Below are 22,414 nucleotides of genomic sequence, written 5' to 3' on the forward strand. Positions count from 1 at the left end.
GAATTTCAAATGATTGTTTTATTGTCTGAGCTTCGGGTGTTGCTATTGAGAAATCTGATGGCATCCTGATTCTCTATCCCACGTGACTTTTTCTCCTCTCTGGAAACTCTTAGGATCTGTTCTTTGCTCTTTCATTCTGAAAACTCATGTCCTTGAGTCCTGAAAGTTTTTATTGAATTAATTGATTTCTTCCTCTCTGCACTGCTCTTCCAATTTTCTTATCTTTCTCTTTGAGGGGCATTTGCTCTATTTTCCTCAAATCTTCTGTGAGCTTTTCCCCCTCACTTGTCCTACCTTCTAATTCTCCAAACTCAATTTACCCACCACCCCTTGCAGCCTATAGAGGCTACATATTCTCTTAACCTCCCGGGAACATTACTGGGAATTTTAAAAAGTGTTCACCTTGCAGTGTCTGATGCATCCCTCTTTCTGTTGGTTAGGCTTCTTCCCTTTGTATCATCGTGTTTTCTTGTTTGCTGTCCATGACTTAAAAAGATAAGAAGTGAAGAGGGAGGGAGCGCTGAGTGAGTGGGTCCCTCTCTAGACTTTGATTTTCAGTATGGAGCGATCTGGTGTATAGTTTGTGGAGATCCTCGATGTCAGTATCTTGGATCCAGGCACACAGTCCCTTATCTCCCTTTTTAGGTATAGCTCCCAAGCACTCCCTAGAGATTTTACTCTCTTCAGAGAATTAAACCTCAAAACTTCAGCCTAGGTGGGAAGGGGCGGCTGCCTACAGACACAAGTTGGAGGGGAAAAAATCTAGCAATCTACCTGCTTCTCAAGCAGCTTTCACCTAATCCCCCTTCTTCTCAGAAATCCCCCTCCCCCCACTATCCTCCTTGAATCCTATTTTTCTGTGGCACCTCTTGCGGCTCCAGAACCGTTCCAGGGGGCGGACTTAGACGACTGTATGTGAGCCGCCATCCTCACTCAGAATGGATGTCTGTATCTTAAACATCTCTGGGCCATTCCAACCACGTAGCTCTTCCTTCCTTTCCAAGAACCGCTACTTCTCCATTCTGGGGGAACCCTCCCCCAGCAGACTCCACAAGGAGTGCGCAAACTAAGCGCTGCAGCGTGTTGGTGGGGACATAAAAGGTAGCGATGATATTTACTTGCGTCAACTGGCCACCTGTGACCAGAGGCCCTGGCTGCCCTTTCACAGCGGCCTCCCTACTACACGCTGCCCAGGCACCCAGCCAGGCTAACGCCCCGCCCCTTCCCGCCCCGCCCCTCCCCCCGGGAGCACCGCCCACCGCGCCTGAACCAAAGCTGCAGGCCCCGCCCCTCCGGCCGGGCCCGGGGAACCCACTCGCGCGGTGACCCACCAGCATGTCCGGAGCGTCGCGCGGACTCCCGCGCCTCCTAGCCCGGCCGGGGAGCAGCGCCCCTGGGATCGCTCCGCTGCTGCTGCTGCTGCTGGGGCCGCTCGGGGCCGGGGCCAGCTGCCCGTGCCAGGATCCAGCGCTGTGCCAACCCATCCGCAACCACTCCAACTTCGAGGTAGGTGCCTCTCCCTGCCCCTCGGGGTCTGGTCCTCCAGTCTCAAAGAGACGATAGAGTCGAACTGAGCCCTAAAAAGAGGTGGTGCGGGTGCTGAAACCAATTTGACCACTTACTTGCCCGGGACCTTTCTATTTCTGAATTTCCTGCATCTTTTAAATGAGGAAACTCGAGCTCAGAGAGATGGAGTAATTCCTCCCACGTCTCACAGCAAGTATTCAAACTCAGATCCGAATCTAAACAAAGCTTTTTTCATTATCCGGCTGTGTCGCTTGCAGTGCTTGCAAGCAAGGAATTAGGATAATGAGACATTCCCTAAGCAGCAAGATCCCGTGGTTTTCAAGAGAATGAGGATTCAACCCTAGCCAGTCTGGCTCAGTGGATAGATCGTGGGCCTGCGGGCCAAGGGTCCCGGTTCAATTCTGGCCGAGGGCAAGTACCTTGGTTGCAGGCTTCTCCCCAGCCCAGGGTGCGAGCAGGAGGCAACCAATCAATGTGTGTTCCTCTCACTTAGATGTTCTCTCTCTTTCCCTCTCTCTTCCATTCTCTCTAAAAATCAATGGAAAAATATCCTCGGGTGAGGATTAACAAGAGAGAGGGAGAGAAGGGGGGGGGGGGGAGAGAGAGAGAGAGAGAGAGAGAGAGAGAGAGAGAGAGAGAGAATATGAGGGTTCAGTTTGAATCTTTGCACTCCAACAGTGCATTGGAGAGCAGAATGTTTTGCTTACCTTTCCTTTCCTCTACCCACCACCCCTTTCCTTTAGGCACCTCAAAACCACCCAAGAAGGGGGGTAAAAATAGGTCTTTCAGTGAATTTTCTTTCTACTCACCTAACAATTTGAAAGGCCTTTGCCAACTTTAATCCAACTGTTTCAGAGGCAACATGAAAACAACCTGAGTGCTTAGAGCAGCGGTTCTCAACCTGTGGGTCGCAACCCCTTTGGGGGTTGAACGACCCTTTCACAGGGGTCGCCTAAGACCATCGGAAAACACATATATAATTACATATTGTTTTTGTGATTAATCACTATGCTTTATGTTCAATTTGTAACAATGAAATTGGGGGTCACCACAACATGAGGAACTGTATTAAAGGGTCGCGGCATTAGGAAGGTTGAGAACCACTGGCTTAGAGTTTGATGACTGCACATAACATAACAGGGAATTGGACATCTGAGAGGTGGAAAGGCTTAGTCCAAACAGCATTGTTTTATAATGTAGGGCCATTGCCACTTCCAGGGGACAATTTACATATTAGGCTTTTATTATATAGGATAGGCTATCCTTCTCTTCCTCTCTCTTATTTCTTTAAGCGTATCTTAGGCCCCACCCCTGCTTAAAATACTCTAATGGTTTCCCATTGATCTCAGGATGAAATGCAAAATCCTCTCTGGTCTCCAAAGCTTTACTTATCTTGCCACCTTACTAGATTCATCTGATTCCATGTACTTACAGGATCTTGTGTTCCTAGCCACATTGACTTTCTTTTGATTCCATAAATCCCAAATTCTCTTGAGGGATTGAGACCTTTGCACTCTTTTCTTTTCTCTGCTGAGAATGCCTTTTTTTTTGTCCATAGGTATGTCTCCTCCATTCTGTCTAGACCATCCCCCAGAATTCACTCCTTTCCTAAGTGTGTAGCCCTCAGTGAAGTTTTCCTGCCCAAGTAGGGAAGCAGGTCCCTTTATATGCTGCCATGGGCCCCGCATTCCCATGTAGCTCTTACCACAACTGTACTTAAATAAAGGGCCTGTTCTTTCTTTTTAACCTCTTTGTCCCTAATGCCTAGCAATATGCTCTTCCTATACCTTACTGGATGGAATTCAGTAAGTGTTTGCTGAGTCAACTAACACCTTATTTGGGATAAAATAATAGTAATCAGTGAGCCTTCTGTGCTTCTAGAATTATCTGTGGGGTAAAAATACTGGAGAAACATAACATCATCTACTTCAGAATTTAACTTGAGTACTATTCTAGGAAGTCAGGTTCCCCAAAAATCATTCATAGAATTACAATATCGCCTGGCCGGTACAGCTCAGTGGTTGAGAATCAACTTATGAACCAGGAGGTCCTGGTGCAATTCTCAATCAGCCACATGCCCAGGTTTCGGGATTGATCCCCAGTGGGGGGCATGCAGGAGGCAGCCGATCAATTATTCTCACCATTGATGTTTCTATCTCTCCTATCTGAAACATTATATATATATATATATATATATATATATATATATATATATATATATATCCTCCTCTTTTTCTCTTGCCTTACTCATTCAAATAGTCACAAGGTCCTGTTAATTTTGCTTCCTTGGCATCTTTCAGATCTGTTCATTAATCTCACCTTTGCTGATCCACAACATTAGCTGAGGTCACTAACATCGCTTGCCTATATTCTTCCAACAGCTTCCCTATTAGACATTCTGCCTCCAATTTTAGCCCCTCTTGAATCCATTTCCACTTCAGCTGAAGGGATTTTCCAAAAATGCATACATAAATAAAGACCTAAAGTGTAAAAGTGTGACTTCTCCTTTAAACGCTTTCCCTCTGGATAAAATACGAATTTCTCAAGAGGGCTTTCAAGGCCTTTTATGATTTAATCCTGCCTGCCACTCTCTGGTTCATCCCTGCTGTCGCAATCTAAATGCGACATCATTGTTCCTGAACAGAACAGTTTCACTTCTCTGTGATTCTAATTCATCTGATATGAAGGACTTTCGTAAGAAAACTCTAATTTTTTCCTGAAACGTTTAACTCAGTTTTATAGCAACTGTTCTATAGCAAAAATGTGGTTTAAATGTATTAGTTTCTTATTGCCTCTATAACAAATTAACACAAACTCAGTGTCTTAAAACAACACTTTTTTTCCCTTACAGTTTTGGAGGTCAGAAGTAAAAACAAAAAACAAATTCTAGGTGAGAGCCGTACTCAGTATTTAGTTACACAACCACCATGCTCTCTCTGCCTCTGGGCCTTGACACTTGCTACTGTCTCCTCCTAGCTACCCTTCCCTACTTTCCAGGCTGGCTACTTTCCCCTGCCACCAATTATATTGGGACCCTACGCCCCATGTCTTTTTCACTCTTGTACTTTCAGTGCCCCCAGTGCCTAGCATATGTTTGATGTTTGATGGTACTTGCTTATCCCTGTTGTCCTAACAGGTCTTTGTGTTTGATGTTGGTGGCAAAACTTGGAAATCTTACGACTGGTCACAGATTACAACTGTGGCACTTTTTGGAAAATATGACTCAGAACTTATGTGCTATGCTCATTCAAAAGGAGCCAGAGTAGTGCTAAAAGGTGAGTGCCAGTTTTTACCAGATGTCTCCAGACAATTGGTAAGTTTACTTGCATCATTTGCTATTCTAACTTTCAAAAAAATTCCCTTTTCATGTTCATCTAGTATATTTTTTAGCATCTTAAACTCTTACAGGCTATGTAATTCATTTCACAAATACAAATATTATTAAGGAATTAAATAAACCACTACATCACTTTGAGCAAAACGTGACTCCTAATTAGCATGATGACCTTTAGCTAGTCATAGTCCACAATTTCTGCTTCTACTTTGAGAATGATTTTACTAATTACTCATAACAGTTACTTTGGAGATGAATGAGTAATAACTTTTTATTATTTTGGTATGTTATTTCTTCATTTGGAAGACTTAAATTGGGAGCTTAGAGTTCCAAAATAATGAGATGTTTAAAGGACATTTTGATCTCTTTGGAATGGGGTTGTGAAGTAAATGTCATTAAACTGTAAAAAGCATATATGAACAAAATGTGTGTATTGATTTCACAGGAGATGTGTCCTTAAAGGATATCATTAATCCTCATTTCAGAACATCCTGGATAGCTCAACAAGTTAATTTGGCCAAAACACAATATATGGATGGAATTAATATAGACATAGAGCAAGAAGTTACTTGTCCATCACCTGAATATGATGCCTTAACTGCTTTAGTCAAAGAAACTACAGATTCTTTCCATCGTGAAATTGAGGGATCACAGGTAAAAATTCCTTTGATGTGTTTTGGAAATCCCTAAATTTCCTTATCAAGATGTATTCATGAAGGTATAATTAATACAATCTGTTTTATAGTAATTGAGTAGAAAAAAGTTCAGTACTTATATCCTAGAAAATATTTCTGGAACTTTGGAGGTTTTATTTTAAATGTTTTACAGAATTTTAAGATGATAAGTCTGTTCTCTATGTACATCAAGATACAGCATGGATTGCACCACCTTCTAACCTTGCAGCAGGACTAGAACTATTAGCTAGGCAAAGGGATCAGAAAGAATCAGGAAGGGCTAAATTGTTTAGACCCTGCTTTCTCCGGTGCAGGACAGACAGCTCTTGCCTTAGCGTAGAGGTACTGCAGCTGCTCCATAGACTGAATTACTTTGTAAAGCACCCAAGGCCCATTAAGGCTCAAAGGACTCACTCCCCAGAATCAGTCAGAGTTATGACAAAAGGCAGAGTGCATCCCCTCTGCCATAATGAGCTTGATTAGAGCAGATCATAGCACAGGGCATCTTACCAGGAAATGTATGGGTAACAAAGGATAATGGGGCCCCAGATTAGTAATTCTCAAACCTAGTCATAAACACACATGCACATACGTACACACTGGAACGCACGCCCAGGGACTACTATTCACACAGTTTAAGTGAGCCCCGAGTCAATATTTTTTATGTATCTCATAGGTGATTATGGTTAAGAACTACTAGGCAAGGAGATTCTAGACCAAATGAAGACATAGGATACTCCTGAATTTTCCACCTGAAATGGACACATGAAAAGTACAGCTGCAAATGGAACAATTTCTACAGAGAGAAATCCAGAACCTAACTGAGTGCATACACATCTGGCGACAGAAAATAACATTGAAGTGGTCAGGAAAGGGTGAGGCACACTCTTGCCATAAACCCCACTCCTGACACAGCACCATTTAATAGGGAGGGAGCCCCCAACTACAGCTTCTCTCTGAGGAAGGGGTTTGGAATGCATCAATTTTTAAGGCTCCCACGTGAGGGATGGCCCCCCAAGCCTAGCTCTGAAAGCCAGAGGATGTTAGCGACAAAGAGAGTTTCCCAAAGCACTTGAGCACTTGTAATGGGCATTTTCCCCCTCCTGCCCCCACAGAGCTCAGCTCAGAAAGAGCAGGCAAAACCCAACAATGTATCTCCTAGTCTTTTTCTGGGTTTGACTGCATAAAGTTGCTGCCAGAGGCTCTGACTTCTAATTAGCACACATCTAGGTAGTGACTGCAACCCTCCCCAGGCCCCAAACAAAATAACAAGATCAAACATTATAAAAAGACTTTAATGAAATTGAGGTAAGTGATTTACTCCATAGTGAATTCAAAATAATAGTCATAACATGGCTCACTGAATCAGGAGAGCAATGTCTGAACAAAATGAGAATTTCAACAAAGATATAAAATATTAAAAAGTCCTAAACAGAAATCATAGAAATGAAGAATAACAATAACAGAACTGAAAGATTCAACAGAAGGGTTCAATAAAAAACTGAATTAAGCAGAAGAGTCAGTAAACTTAAAGGTAGAGAATTTCATCTAATCAGCAATGAAAAGAAAAAAGGATGAAAAAGACTGCAGGTAGCTTAAGGAACTTATGAGACACATCAAATGGACCAATATATGTTATAAATATTTATGCATCCAACATTAGAATACCCAGGTATATCAAGCAAATGCTAACATATTTGAAGGAAGCAATAGACAGCAATCTATAATAATAAAGGCGTAATATACTAATTAGACCAGACGTCCTTCCGGGCAACCTTCCAGATGAAGCCGGGGCTACGAGGGAAGCCCGAGTCCCAGTTGCCTGCCAGCAGCCGGGGGAAGGAAGGCCTACTCTTGCATGAATTTCACACATTGGACCTCTAGTACTACAATAATAGGGGACTTCTATACTCCAATTTAAGCAGTATATATGTTGTCAGTGAGAAAAAGACTGTTTCATGGGATCTTGAGAAAAGCATTTCAAGGATCCACACACAAGAAATTGTGATGTGGCATGGTTTATTTGTGGTGCAATATTAAAAGAGTTCTCCTGGCTTCCCAATGTCCAATCTCCCTTCATCCCACCATTGAAAAAGTCCAACCATGTCTTCAGCAGGGCCAAAATAAAAGCCGATGCCCAGAGTTCCTGTTTCATAATCCTTGGGAGCCCGCATAGTCTGCCTCGGGCCAGGTGGCCACTAGACCTGTTTGGTCGTTTGTATCCAGGCGGGAGAGAACAAGAATGAATGGGGCAAGTGCAGGTCAGTGAGGGAGAGAGAGAGCTTCTTTATTCACCTGAAGTTATGTATTCTTGGGCTTTGGAGGAACCAGAAACTTATTCAAAATAACCAATTAGCCTGGCCAGTGTGGTTCAGTGGTTGAGCATCGACCTATGAACCAGGAGGTCACAGTTGATTCTGGGTCAGGGCACATGCCTGGGTTGTGGGCTTAATCCCCAGTGTGGGGCATTCAGGAGGCAGCCAATCAATTATTCACTCTTATCATTGATATTTCTAACTCTATCTCTCCCTTTCCCTTTCTGAAATCAATAAAAATATATTTAAGAAACAAACAAAATAACCAATTAGCTTCCCAAACTTTCTCGGACTTGTATTGGGGTCCACCCCCTCGTCAGTGATCTTTTTCCCAGATTAGACTGACAGGCTTCTGTGGTGAACACCTCCCACTGTGCCATTTTGATTTTATTGCCCATGTGTTTACTTCCCCTTTGTTCTATCCCTTCCCCCAGTGATCTTTGAGCAATTGATTGGTGGTTCCTGGGGGGAGTGTGAAGCTATAGCTTCCTGGTGAAGCAAACAGGCTTCTGCTTCCCAGCTGAATATGCTCAACAGTGTCTCCCCCTTTGCTTCCTTGCCCATCAATAATTAGCTAGCTCTGGTAACAGATAGATTATGCAGATAATCACTAGGGAGACTTCAGTAAGGAGACTTCAATAAGGTTATAGCAGCAATTTCCAACCCTTTTCATCTCATGACGCATATAAACTCTGTAGCACACCAAAAAATATATTTTTGCTAATCTGACAGAAAAAAATAGGTATAATTTGATTGATTTATAAAAAAAATTATAGTAATTACCTACCCTTTTTGCTCAAAGTGACTTTTTAAAAAATCAGGTGCCTATACTTGTATATAAGGATTTCTTGTACCAAGAATTAACCAACCAGATGCAACCTTATTATGGGACATGACCAATAAGATGCAGCTATATTAAATGACCTATATATTTTATGGTTCAAGACAGGACATTCATGCTGAAAAGCTGTTGTTGTGTTGGCTGTTGTCATTTTTTTACTTGACAATCTAGGGGAAAAAAGGTCAGTGCCCCTGACTAAATCATCAGGTATTGCATGTTTTAAAAATTCTTGCAGCACGCTGGTTAAAAATAACTGTATTAGAGGAAAGTGACCTAACTGACATACACAGAACATTCCATCGAACAGAAACAGAATACACATCTTCTCAAGTGCACATGGAACATTTTCCAGGAGAGAGCATATGTTAGATTGTTGTAGAAGACCAGAGAAAAACCAAACAATGCTTAGAGAAATGGAGTTACACAGCTTTATTACGCCGACAGACTCAGAGGAGGTTGCCTCTCAAATTCTGAGCAAACCAATATGGTGGAAGCCCCTCTTTTATCCGCTTTTGGTGTCTTTGTCCCCCAAATGTGGAATGGGACTTCCAGACCTTTAGCGGGCTTGCAAAAAGCCCCAGGTGTTGCAGGTCTTGAGACCATACCTAAGAGCCTAGCCTGGCACCAGTGCTAATAACTCCCCTCCGGGGGCTGGCCATGGCCTCGGGCTGGAAGCAGGTATCTGGGATTTATTTATCTTCTATAATTGAAACTTTGTAGCCTTGGTCCCGCTCCAAGCCTGGGTTGCCCCTGGCCACCCAAGGTCCCAGCCCCTCCTTGAACGGAGGCCATGCCGTCTGAAAGCAGGTATCTGGGATTTATTTATCTTCTATAATTGAAACTTTGTAGCTTTGAGCGGAGCTCAGGGCTGGCCAGGGCAGGCGGGAAGCTTGGCTTCCTCCATTGCCGGGGGCAACTCCAGCTCTGTGGCTGCCGTCATCTTAGTTGGGTTAATTTGCATATATGCTCCTGATTGGTTGGTGAGCGTGGCTTGTGGGCATGGCTTGTGGGTGTAGCATGTTTCTCTTTTATTAGATTAGACTAAAAAATATATTATATATATATATATATACATATATGTAAAATATATTTTATGTTTTGTATTATGTAAGTAATTATTAACCAATGATTCTAAACCTATTTCAGAATCACTTGGGAATACTTGTTAAAAATATACCCAGTGATTGATTCAGTAGATCTGGGATAGAGCCTAGGAACTATATGTTTATCAAGTTGTGCGAGGTGATTCTGGTACATTTGGTAACGGGCATTTGAGAATTATTGAGAAATTAATAAATGATACAAGGATTAATCTGAGTGGAAATCAGCTTTTCAGATTAGTACAATTTAGACCGAGAATAGCAAATATCTGGTATGCAGGCCACCAGATTCCTCTTCTCAATACTTTGCTATAGAAGACTTAACCCTCATTCTTTTTTTTTTAATGGTTTACTTTAATAGTCAGGGTTTTTTTTAAGCGTTTTTTTGTAATCTTCACCCGAGGATATGTTTTTCCACTGATTTTTTAGATAGTGTGGAAGGGAAGGAGGAAGTACGTGCCCTTGACTAGGAATCGAATCCCTAACCCTTTGGTCCAAGGGCCAATGCTCTAACCACTGAACAACTGGCCATAGCTCCCCACATTCTTTACATTGCTTTTATTCATAAATTAGAATTGGTTAGTGAAAAAAATAACCTATTTGCTAGTGCTGATTAAGCTATAGTGAGAGGTCAAGGAGGAAGAGATTGAGCAGTAGGACTATTTCCATGTTTGAGGGGCAAGTAGAACAATTTGGGCTTCTATGTCAAATTCATGTTAGATAGATTAGTGGTAAGTACAGTTGCCAGGATAGGCCAGATTGTGGAAGGTCAAGAATATCAGATTGAAGACTATGCATTTTATTCTGTAAGTAACAGGTTACATGTGTAGAAACTGCTTGGAGAAGAATATTGTACAGCAGTATGTAAAGTTTCTAGAGGAGAAATGGAGACCAGTAAGGACTAACCCGATAATACAATAATAGGATTTATGGTTTGGATTGGGATGATGGCATAACCCTAACACTCAGCAACTATTCAACAAATGTTTATTGAATTAATTAATTAATGGAAAGGAAGAAGCCAAAGAATTATGAGAAGGAAAGGAAAACACGAGATTAGCAATGGGGTATTGGGAAGAAGAGTCAGAAAGGTTCTTAAAATGCTGACCAGAAAAAGAGAGAGAGAGAGACTACAATAGAGTCTGGAAGGAGAAATGTGTTTGGGGGGAAATGTGATAATTTAAGATTACAGAATTTTGGTCTGAGAATTAAAGAGCTAGAAATGCTCCTGAGGAGTTCTTTCTACACCCTCATATTTATAGGTAGGAACACAGATGTTTTAAGTTACACAGACCTAGTTAAGCAGAGCCAACACATGAACCAAAGTCTTTTGATTTGTCTAAAATATTAATATTGCCCTCTCAAAAATATGAGATTAACTATGAAATCCAGGTGAAAATACTATTAAATGTTTAGGGGAGAGGTAAGAACTTACAAAAGGGATTTGAAATATATTTACAATAGTATAGCTCCCATTTTATAATAGGAAGCAGCAATAAGGCAGGGTCCAAGAAGCAAAATTTTGCCTTATAACCTATAAGGTTTTCTTTTTGTAGAGCTTCCTTTAGTGTTAATATTCAGAGAATTATTGAGAGAACTTTGAGAAAGTCTTAAAAATAGTAATAGTAGAATAAATTGGTCAAAGTGTAAAAATTTTAACTAAAGTATCTCAATCATTTGTAATAATTAATCAGTGGGTTTACTGAGAGCCTAAATAAGAACTTTTAATGAAACCTTAGACAGTGATGGCGAACCTATGACACCCGTGTCAGAGGTGACACGCGAACTCATTATTTTGGTTGATTTTTCTTTGTTAAATGGCATTTAAATATATAAAATAAATATCAAAAATATAAATCTTTTTTATACTATGGTTGCAAATATCAAAAATTTTCTATATGTGGCATGGCACCAGAGTTAAGTTAGGTTTTTTCAAAATGCTGACACTCTAAGCTCAAAAGGTTCGCCATCACTGCCTTAGAATATTTGCTCACATATAAGGCTAATTAATACTTGGTTAAGGCAAACGGACTTGCTGTAGAATACTGGCTCACTATTCAAAATGGAAGATAATTTATCACTTAAGTTTTATTGGAATATTTCCATAAAATTGGACCATTTAAGTGATTTATTCATTTGTAGTTGATTATACCTGTAGCTATAAAACACCACTATTCTTTAACTGTAATGTTGGAATAAACCCATCATAATAATGTAATTGTAAATCGGACTCCTACTTCCAGGCCAGTCATCTTGTACCAACATATGACTGACCAATTTATCCTGCATAATTTTAAAAAATAAATTTGTATTTATTTCAGAGAGGAAGGCAGATGGAGAGAAAGATAGAAACATCAATGATGAGAGAGAATAATTGGTTGGCTACCTCCTGCACATCCTCCACTGGGGATCAAGCCTGTAACCTGGGTATGTGTCCTGACTGGGAATCGAACACTTACCTCTTGGTTCATAGGTCAGTGCTAACCATTGAGCCATACCAGTCAGGCAACCTGGGTAATTTTTTAAAAACTTTTGTATTTGGCTGAACCAGTTTGGCTCAGTGGATAGAGTGTCGGCCTGCGGACTCAGGGGTCCCAGTTCAATTCCGGTCAAGGGCATGTACCCTGGTTGCGGGCACATCCCCAGTAGGAGATGTGCAGGAGGCAGCTGATCGATGTTTTCTCTCATCGATGTTTCTAACTCTCTATCTCTCTCCCTTCCTCTCTGCAAAAAATCAATAAAATATATATTTTTAAAAAAACAAAACAAAAAAAAACTTTTGTATTTGAATTATTTTAGGGTGCTGCTTTTATTTTCCAATTGCTTTCCCACCATACCCTACTGCAATGATGGCGAACCTTTTGAGCTCGGCGTGTCAGCATTTTGAAAAACCCTAACTTAACTCTGGTGCCGTGCCACATATAAAAATTTTTTGATATTTGCAACCATAGTAAAATAAAGACTTATATTTTTGATATTTATTTTATATATTTAAATGCCATGTAGCAAAGAAAATCAACCAAAAAAATGAGTTCACGTGTCATCTCTGACACACGTGTCATAGGTTCGCCATCACTGCCCTACTGTCATTACACCTGTTTCTTTCGATCTGTTGAGTTTCCAATCTAACCTTTGAAGACATTTGAGTTTAAGACTCCCCTTCTACACAGTTCAAAGCTCCTGAAATTATATATATTTAACTCTGGTTGCAAATATATGTCCACTTTCCAAATATGTATCCAAAATATTGTCCAAATATATGTCTGAAACAATCCATGTAGGCAAAAAATGTGTTTCTTAGACCTTTTCTAGTTCCATATGTGTCCAACCCTACATTCATATATGAAAGCAGTTCTGTTTTCTTGGATAGTATTAGATGAGAATATGTAGTCAAGAAAACATCTAACATAATATGCATATTTGATCCTGTTACGTAAAATGGTTTGCGTTTCTCCACAGGTAACCTTTGATGTAGCTTGGTCTCCAAAGTGCATAGACAGAAGGTGCTATAATTATACTGGAATTGCAGATGCTTGTGACTTTCTCTTTGTGATGTCTTATGATGAACAAAGTCAGGTCTGGTCAGAGTGTATTGCAGCAGCCAATGCTCCCTATAATCAGACGATAACTGGTAAGACACACCAAATAATCATTTATTGCTAATATTAATTCCATAACCTCAAACACTAAGTCTTATTTTAGTATTTCTAAGGCATTTGTATACGTTTTCCATGCTTTCTTGAAACATGAAACACATTTAATTTGGAGAGCTTTAAAGTTTACAAAAATGTTAAAGTTTTAAAGTTTTTATTTAATTCTTCTAAAAATCTTCTAAATAAGTATGTTATTTATTAGTCATCTGTTGCACATGAGATGAAGGGTGTTATCTTGATTGTACAGCTATGAAGTATTACATTGTTGAAACTCAAGTGTTTTAACTTCAAGTCAACACACTTCTCTCAAAATTACATAAATAAGATATTTTTTAATCTAGAACTTGGCAAGATTTTTTTGTTGTTGAAATACCCAATGTTAAATCATTTAATAGCAAAGATAGTTATGATGTGAATACCTTCTACACATGATTGATAGGATTGGCTTTATTTCATTTGACATTTACTATTAGTACATGCTATATTGCAAATTACATGCATACCTAGGAGATATTATAGGTTTGGTTCTAGAGCACAGCAATAAAGTGAGTATTGCAATAAAGGAAGTCATAATCATTTTGTGGCTGGAGAGTCACATCTTTGAAGTGCAATAAGGAGGGTATGCCTGTATAGCATCACAATTAAGAGTATTTCTGACCTCTCATTCATATGATATGGCCTTTGCATTATCCTTTCCAAAGTTTGGATTAGTTTATATCCCATCAACCAATTGAATCAAAGATTGCTTACTATATGGACTCAAGTGAATTTTTCTCAGATAGTTGGCACTCATTTGTTGATTGGTTAATAAGTAAAAAATTATTTCTCTTTTATATAGAGGTAAAACCTTAGAACCTGGCCTCATTTTAGCATGTCCTAGTTGTTTGGACAGATAATTAAAAATTTGACAATTTAATTCTGTTATAATTAAAAAGTAATTATTTAATCTAATCTTCCCAAACTGTTTCATGGAAGAGATGATAATTGTGCTCTATCAATAAAAGTTTCATAATCATGATGAACAAGAATACATCCAGAGACAAATGGCAGGGGAGGGGGGGTTAGAGAGCAACCAAAGGTCTTGTATGCATGCATATTAGCATAGCCAATGGACAGAGACACTGGGGCCGTGGGGGCTTGCCCGGGGTGGGAATGGCTGGGGCGGGGGGATGTCAAGTGGGGAAAAAGGAGACATATGTAAAACTTTAGACAGTAAAAAAGGTTTCATAATCAAATGTGTTTCAGAAATGATGAATAACCCACCCCTTTCTTGGCTATTGAATGGTATACCGTAATTTCAAAGGTTATGAAAAGTAGCAAATTTACTTAACATTCTACATAGTCTTAGAACTTCTCTTGGTGGAAAAACAACAACACATTTTGCAGCATTGGGCAGAAAGGGATCCACAGTACTAGTAATTTCTTCACTTTTCTCTTTGTTTCTATAACTACAGATTGTCTAATACAGAGTAAGAGGGGGACATGTCTCATCCCTAGCTGTAATTCATGCTTTTAGGGTATTTGAAAACATGAGACACTTGTGCTTTCTATAAAAAATTCTAAGATCATCCCAGACGAAAAGTTTAAGACTTATAGAACTTTACCAAAACTTTAGAACCTATGCCTGGCTGGCATGGCTCAGCAGTTGAATGTTGACCTATGAATGGTCATGGTTCAATTTCCGGTCCAGGCACATTGAGGGCTCGATCCCAGGGTTGGGTGTGCAGGAGGCAGATGCTTCTCTCTTATCATTGATTTTTCTATCTTTCTCTCCCTCTCCCTTCCTCTCTGGAATCAATAAAAATATATTTTTAAAAGAAAAAAACCTTTAGAATCGAGAATATAAAATATACCTAGCAGTTAATAGACACAATCAGCATGCTTTCCTGAAGTGTCATTCTTTCTAGAATTAAATTTTGTAATTTTTGCATTAATTTCATCTTAATTATTTTGCATGGTTTTATTACTTAATAGAAATGGTTTATAACGTGATTTAGAATGTATAGTTTTTTGTTTGTTTGTTTGTTTTTTAAATCTTCACCTGAGGATATTTTTCCATAGATTTTTAGAGAGTGGAAGGGAGGGGGAGATACAGAAAGAGAGGGAAACAGCGATGTGATAGACACACATTGATTGGTTGCCTCATCGCTTCTCGGCCTTTGGGCTAAGATCAAGTGATTGGTTGCCTCCCACATATGCTCTGGGATTGAGACTGCAATTGAGGTATATGCCCTTGACTGAAATCGAACCCGGGACCCTTCAGTCAGTAGGCTGATGCTCTATCCACTGAGCCAAACCAGCCAGGACTATAATGTAGTTCTTAAGGGATGATTTTCAGAATATCGGAGAAACAGTGTATTAGTATTTTGCAGAAATGTACCTGTTTTGCAAACTTAGATGCTGCAAGGCTTGTATAAATATATTAGTAGACATATGAAGGGAAAAAATATGCCTTTTCTGTTCCTATTTGATTAGCATATGATGACTACATCAAGATGGGCATTAACCCTAAGAAACTTGTAATGGGTCTTCCCTGGTATGGTTATGATTATACCTGCCTGACTCTATCAGAGGTAAGAACAGTTCATTTCTTACATAATTTATTTCTCTTTCTTTTGTATTTTTAGACCTTGCTGTAATATATAATATTCTATTTAGAATTTACCAACTATCCTATATATAGTGTATATAAACTTTAGAATTTCTAAAATATACTAGTAGTTTGAGACTAAAAGGGAAAGTGTTTATTTTTAAATATTCAATCCCATGAAAGTTTCTGAATGTTCTATATTTTCATTTAATAATGAAATTTAATTTTCATACTGTATAGTCAGCATATCTACATTTATATAGTATACCTTTTTTCTAATAAATAGTTTTCAGTATATTTTCTGATTTAACTCTTAACATATACTTAAATGATAATTTCTAACATGAACATTTCTGCATTTCTAGGATCATGTTTGTACCATTGCAAAAGTCCCTTTCCGGGGAGCTCCATGTAGTGATGCTGCAGGACGTCAGGTGCCCTATAAAATAATTATGAAGCAAGTCAAGAGTTCTCTTTCTGGAATCCTATGGGATGAAAATCAGAAGTCTCCATATTATAACTATAAAGTAAGACTTTTTATAATTGCATATTTTCATAATTACCTATTTGATATGGAGAATTTCTATCAGTTTTCTTTTCGGTACAACATATTGACTGCTGACAAAACCGGTTTGGCTCAGTGGATAGAGCGTCGGCCTGCGGACTGAAAGGTCCCAGGTTCGATTCCAGTCAACGGCATGTACCTGGGTTGCGGACACATCCCCAGTAGGGGGTGTGCAGGAGGCGGCTGATCGATGTTTCTCTCATCGATGTTTCTAACTCTCTATCCCTCTCCCTTCCTCTCTGTAAAAAATCAATAAAATATATATATTTAAAAAAAGGGGAAAAAAAAACACATATTGACTGCTGTTTATAGCAGTAAACTTGTCTTTGAATCTGTTTAATCAGGAACTTGACTTCCCTGGTGAGCAATTCAAGTTATGGTCACAGTGGAACTGCTCTTCATGAGCCACTTGTCATTGTAGGTGGTATAATAAAAGCATGCATATAACAAACAGGATTTCCTGAATAGTTGACAAATATGTATGAAGACTATGGCTTCTAATAAGCTTTGGGAAAAAATAGGCTGCTAGCTCTGAAAACCTCCATTTCAAACTAGATGGAGACTCTGATGAGGCTCCTATGCAGAAAGGAATGAGGATGAGAACAAGAGATGCCATCATGGACTTTACAATGGAAAATGGCATCATTTCAAATTTATTTCAAAATTCAGTCAAACTGTGTGATATGAGACCAATGAAAAACAATGTTAAAATTAGAAACTAAAAATATTACAGAGATTTGAAGAAATGGATGAATGATAAGCAATTCTGTCAGGTAGTGTTTGATAAATAGGAATTGCCATACCAAAGAGGCAAAGAAAAGGTATATTTTTCATAGTTTCCCTTTAGCATAATAATTTTTCACACCTCAAAACTCTAAGTACTAGCTTTGACTTCACTTTGGATTGTTACTGTAAGAGGAGCCCTAAAAATATATGATGTAAGTTAATTCCAGTAAGAATATCAATTTTAACTAGTGGTCTGATAATCTTTTATAAAAAATGATGATAGCAACCATACATCCTATCTAATAACAGAGAAACATGGTAATTGGCATACGACCGCTACCCTTCCCATTGACTAATCAGGGCGATATGCAAATTCACTGCCAGCCAAGATGGCGGCCGGCAGCCAGGCAGCTTAAAATGAACATGAGGCTTGCTTGCTTCAGTGACGGAGGACTGCAACGTTCCCTGCCTGCCTTGCTGGCCTCGGAGCTTGCAGTTTAAAAAACATTGTAACAAATAAAGAAGCTAAACAAAACCCCAGAAACCAGCTTTCAGAGAGCTGGGATCTCAGAGCTGGAGTTGATACAGAGTTTCGATTATAGAACCGAAACAAACCAGATACCTGTTTTCAGCAGCTGAGGCCTCAGAGCTGGAGCCAAGCCGCAGAGCTAAAGCTGGCCCAGAATAAAAAAAAAAAAAGAAGAAAAAAAGGAGCAGTTGGGAGCTTCAGTCCCAGCCTGAAAACAGCCCTCAGCCCCTCACCCAGACTGGCCAGGCACCCCAGTGGGGACCCCCACCCTGAAGGGTGTGTGACCAGCTGCAAACAGCCATCATCCCCTCACTCAGGCTGGCCAGGCACCCCAGTGGGGACCCCCACCCTGATCCAGGACACCCTTCAGGGCAAACCAGCCGGCCCCCACCCATGCACCAGGCCTCTATCCTATATAGTAAAAGGGTAATATGCCTCCCAGCACCGGGATCAGCGGAGCCAAGAGGCCTCCCGACACCGGGATCAGCATGACAGGGGCAGCGCCCAAACCCCCTGATCGCCCTGCGGCTCTGTGTGTGACAGGGGTGGGGCCACAACCTCCCTATTGTCCCTGCTCTGTTCGTGACAGGGGAAGGCGCCCCAACCCCCTGATCGGCCCTGCTTGTGCCTGATAGGGGGGAGCTCCCCAACCCCCTGATCACCCTGTGGCTCTGTGTGTGACAGGGTGTGGCGCCCCAACCCCCCCACCCCACGGGCCCTGCTTTGTGTGTGACAGGGTTGAGCCATAACCTCCCCATCGGCCCTGCCCTGAGTGTGAGAGTGGCGGCGCCCCAACCCCCTGATCGGCCCTGCTCTGTGCGTGACGGGGGGAGCTCCCCAACCCCCTGATTGACCCTGCTCTGTGCGTGACATGGGGCAGCGCCCCAACCCCCTGATTGGCCCTGCTCTGTGCATGACAGGGGGTGGTGCCGCAACCTTCCCATCGACCCTGCCTTGAGTGTGACAGGGGGCGGTGCCCCAACTCCCCAATCGGCCCTACCCTGAGCATGACTGAGGGTGGCATCGCAAACTCCCAATCCGCCCTGCTCTGTGCATGACAGGGGGCGGCGCCCCAACTCCCCAATCGGCCCTGCTCTGAGTCGGACCAGTGGCTGCACCTAGGGATTGGGCCTGCCCTCTGCCACCCGGGAGCAGGCCTAAGCCAGCAGGTCGTTATCTCCCGAGGGCTCCCAGACTGCGAGAGGGCACAGGCCGGGATGAGGTGCCCCGCCCCCCCCCCCCCTCCGAGTGCACTAATTTTTGTGCACCGGGCCTCTAGTATTTAATAAATTATAATGGATCCATACATGCCTATATATCGATTATGTAGAAAACTTTATTGTAGAGTTTTCTAAACTTTAGAGTCTAGTGTGCATACCTAGTAATTAAACTATGGCATACTGTAACGTTGCCTTTGTCAAATAGTATTGATAGAATCCTGTTCTAGGAACTGTTAATATTACACACACACACACACCGTGGCCAAATAAATTTGGAAAACAGTGCATACTGTATGTCCCTCCTGGAGATTTAAAATGTACATTATAAGAAAGGCTTTGAGCAGTGCTACAGTACATACATCTTTTTTTTGTTTGTTTTAACATAGAACCTTGTTTCCTAGCACTGTTAGGAACATGCATGGGGAAGGGTGTTTCAAGCATATGTCTTGTAAAGACTGTATGTAACCAATTATACATAATTTAGAAATATGTAATACAGTATAATAGTTGTTGCTGTGATGTAGTGTTTTTGAATCCCTGTCTTATTTTTTCTATAATGAATAAGAAGACACATTCTTTAAGGTCTTAAATTTCAGAATACATTTTGATGAGCCTTGAAGGCCATTCATTCCATGGCACTTCAGACAACAATCTAATCATACCGCTTTTGTTCCTCTTTTTGTTGCTTGTAAAATTAGCAGCAACCAAAATCAAGTTTCTGATGTGATTGAAGAGAATTATTCTGCCTTCTTATGCTGTCTCAGCAATACAGCTTCATCTTGGTACTCAGTATTCTTGAAGGCATTTATGCCTAACCATGCATATATATCACTCCTACATGTACTCAGTTTTTCATCCTTTGACCCTTCACTATTTTGAGGCATTTGAAATTTCTTAACAGTGTCAAAAAGTCTCAGAGTACTAGCTCGAATGATGGCAAATTCAAAGCTATTAGAATTTGCTCCTAATCTTCAAAAATAAATATTTCTATATTTAGGTACAAGTTCTTCAAGTTGTCTTTTAATGGTGAATTACAATTGTTACTAGATCTAAGTATCTGAAAGTACAGAATATAAGATATAGTATATAAGATATGCTTGTATGTAATGAGTCTATTATAACTTCAATATTCCATAGCTTATTTATTTACTAGTGACTGTTGTTCTTCAAAGAAGTTATTTTAGGAGACTATTCTAATTCCAGTGGTGCTATCATTTAAAAAAAAATGTTACCAGCATTAGTTGAGAACTGCCTTTAAAATTTTTCCAAGATGTATATAAAATCAGTAAATTATTTTTGACCACAGGTCATTCTATTTTTATCTCCTATCCCTCCCCCCCCCATTCCTCTACCCTTTTGCCTAAATCTGCTCCTTTTCTCTTTCCTTTATCCAATAAACTAGAGGCCCAGTGCATGAAATTTGTGCATGGGGGAGTGTGTGTCCCTCAGCCCAGCCTGCACCCTCTCCAATCATGAACCCATCTCACAATCTAGGACTGCTGGCTCCCAACCACTCGCCTGCCTGCCTGCCTGATTGCCCCTAACTGCTTCTGCCTGCCAGCCTGACCACCCCCTAATCACTCCCCTGCCAGCCTGATTGACGCCTAACTGCTCCCCTGCCGACCTGACTGCCCCCTAACTGTCCTCCCCTGATAGCCTGGTCACCCCTAACTTCCCTCCCCTGCCGGCCTGGTCACCCCTAACTGCTCTCCCCCACAGGCCTGGTCGCCCCCAACTGCCCTCCCCTGCCAGCCTGATCGCCCACAACTGCCCTCCCCTGCCAGCCTGGTTCCTCCCAACTGCCCTCCCCTGTCGGCCATCTTGTGGCCACATGGGGGTGGCCATCTTGTGTGTTGGAGTGATGGTCAATTTGCATATCACCTCTTTATTATATAGGATGATTTACCTTCTAAGAGAGAGACTGTCAGTGCTAGATAGAGACAGATGTTATGGGGAGAAGGACTTTACAGGGTAGAAGGTGAGCAAAAGACCACTTTCTAGTTTATGGTTTTCATCAGCTGTGTGCATAAGGCACCCATGGAGTCCGGACCTGACAGGCTCTTAGGTCCATTCCATAAGACTTAGAAAAGAAGTTACTTTCCTTGTCTATTGCCATTACCTCTTGATTTGACTAATGCATCATAAACAAAAGAATCTGTCGAGCTCCTAACTAAGCACATTTCTAGAAACTGTAGGGAATATAAAAAAAGTGTGTAAGCTGGTATCAGAGAACCATAGCAGTGATCCTCCTTAGCCTTAGCTGAATATCACAATTACCTAACGGAACACAGAACACAAAACAAACAAATACATATCAGAGCACTAGCCCTGGAAGGTTTTAATTAAGTCAAATGAATTAACTGGAATCTGTACTTTTATGTAAAAACTCCACAAGTTACTCAGATATACATCTTGGTTGATGATAATCAGATCAGGGCAAAGAAGGAATCTTAGGGCATGAGAAAACCTTAAATGGAAGCTATTGGGAGGCTTATTTGTGTAATCTCTGCTGTTGTAAAAATGCCACAAGCAACGATATCTACCAAGTATCATATATAGAGCCATGCAATCATAGAGCTGGAAGGTGCTGTGCCCTTACATTTTTATTATTTCATTATATCCTTTTAGAATCCTTGAAATTAAGAAATGTTTTCCCTCTTATTGCACTGAATACTTAAAATTTCTACTTTCATTTATTTGTATAGGATTCTGCTGGCCATTTTCATCAAGTGTGGTATGATAACCCGAAGAGCATTTCTTTAAAGAGAGCATATGTACAAACGTGGGGCTTACGGGGTATTGGCATGTGGAATGCAAACTGTCTCGACTACTCTGGAGATGCTGTAGCCAAACAGCAAACTGAAGAAATGTGGGAAGCCTTAAAACCAAAGCTATGAACATCTTTTGTCAAACTACTAAGATTTTGAAAAAGATCTGTACAAACAGATCTAGTCTCTTGAAGAGATGAAAAATTTATACATTTTTGTTATATGGCTGTATATGTTACTTATTAGTATAATAAAAAACAGATAAAGAATAAAGTGATGCTTTTTTTGTATGTGGAAGTATAGATAGATAGATATATAGATATGTAGATAGGTATAGATATAAATAACTTCAGTGTCCAGAAACATAAAGGTAAGAAACAAGTGTACTTACTATCCTATCTAATAAAAGAGAAACATGGTAATTAGCCGTATGTCCGCTACCCTTCCCATTGGCTAATCAGGGCGATATGCAAATTAACTGCCAGCCAAGATGGCGGTTTACCACCAACAAAGATGGTGGTTAATTTGCCGCAATGCTGGGAAGCGAAAGGGGAAGGACTGAAGAATGGTGA

The 22,414-nt window shown here is 40.6% G+C and overlaps 1 protein-coding gene across 1 annotated transcript; it reads left to right on the top strand.

Moving 5' to 3' along the window:
• Nucleotides 1-1,294: 1,294 nt before the first annotated feature.
• Nucleotides 1,295-22,086, top strand: CTBS (chitobiase). The gene is made up of 7 exons (XM_081086860.1): nt 1,295-1,506; nt 4,664-4,802; nt 5,307-5,515; nt 13,251-13,422; nt 15,920-16,017; nt 16,400-16,561; nt 21,780-22,086. Exons 1-7 carry the CDS (start codon nt 1,336-1,338, stop codon nt 21,969-21,971), a joined length of 1,143 nt encoding a protein of 380 aa, XP_080942986.1. The 5' UTR covers nt 1,295-1,335; the 3' UTR covers nt 21,972-22,086.
• The last annotated feature ends 328 nt before the right edge of the window (nt 22,087-22,414 follow it).

Source organism: Myotis nattereri, assembly GCF_964212035.1.
Source record: "Myotis nattereri genome assembly, chromosome: 3".
Lineage (NCBI taxonomy): Eukaryota > Metazoa > Chordata > Mammalia > Chiroptera > Vespertilionidae > Myotis > Myotis nattereri.

Coding starts and splice junctions, on each gene's coding strand:
- CTBS (XM_081086860.1), top strand. CDS start 1,336: ATGTCCGGAGCGTCGCGCGGACTCCCGCGCCTCCTAGCCCGGCCGGGG. Junction 1,507..4,663: donor GCAACCACTCCAACTTCGAG/GTAGGTGCCTCT, acceptor TTGTCCTAACAG/GTCTTTGTGTTTGATGTTGG. Junction 16,562..21,779: donor CTCCATATTATAACTATAAA/GTAAGACTTTTT, acceptor TTATTTGTATAG/GATTCTGCTGGCCATTTTCA.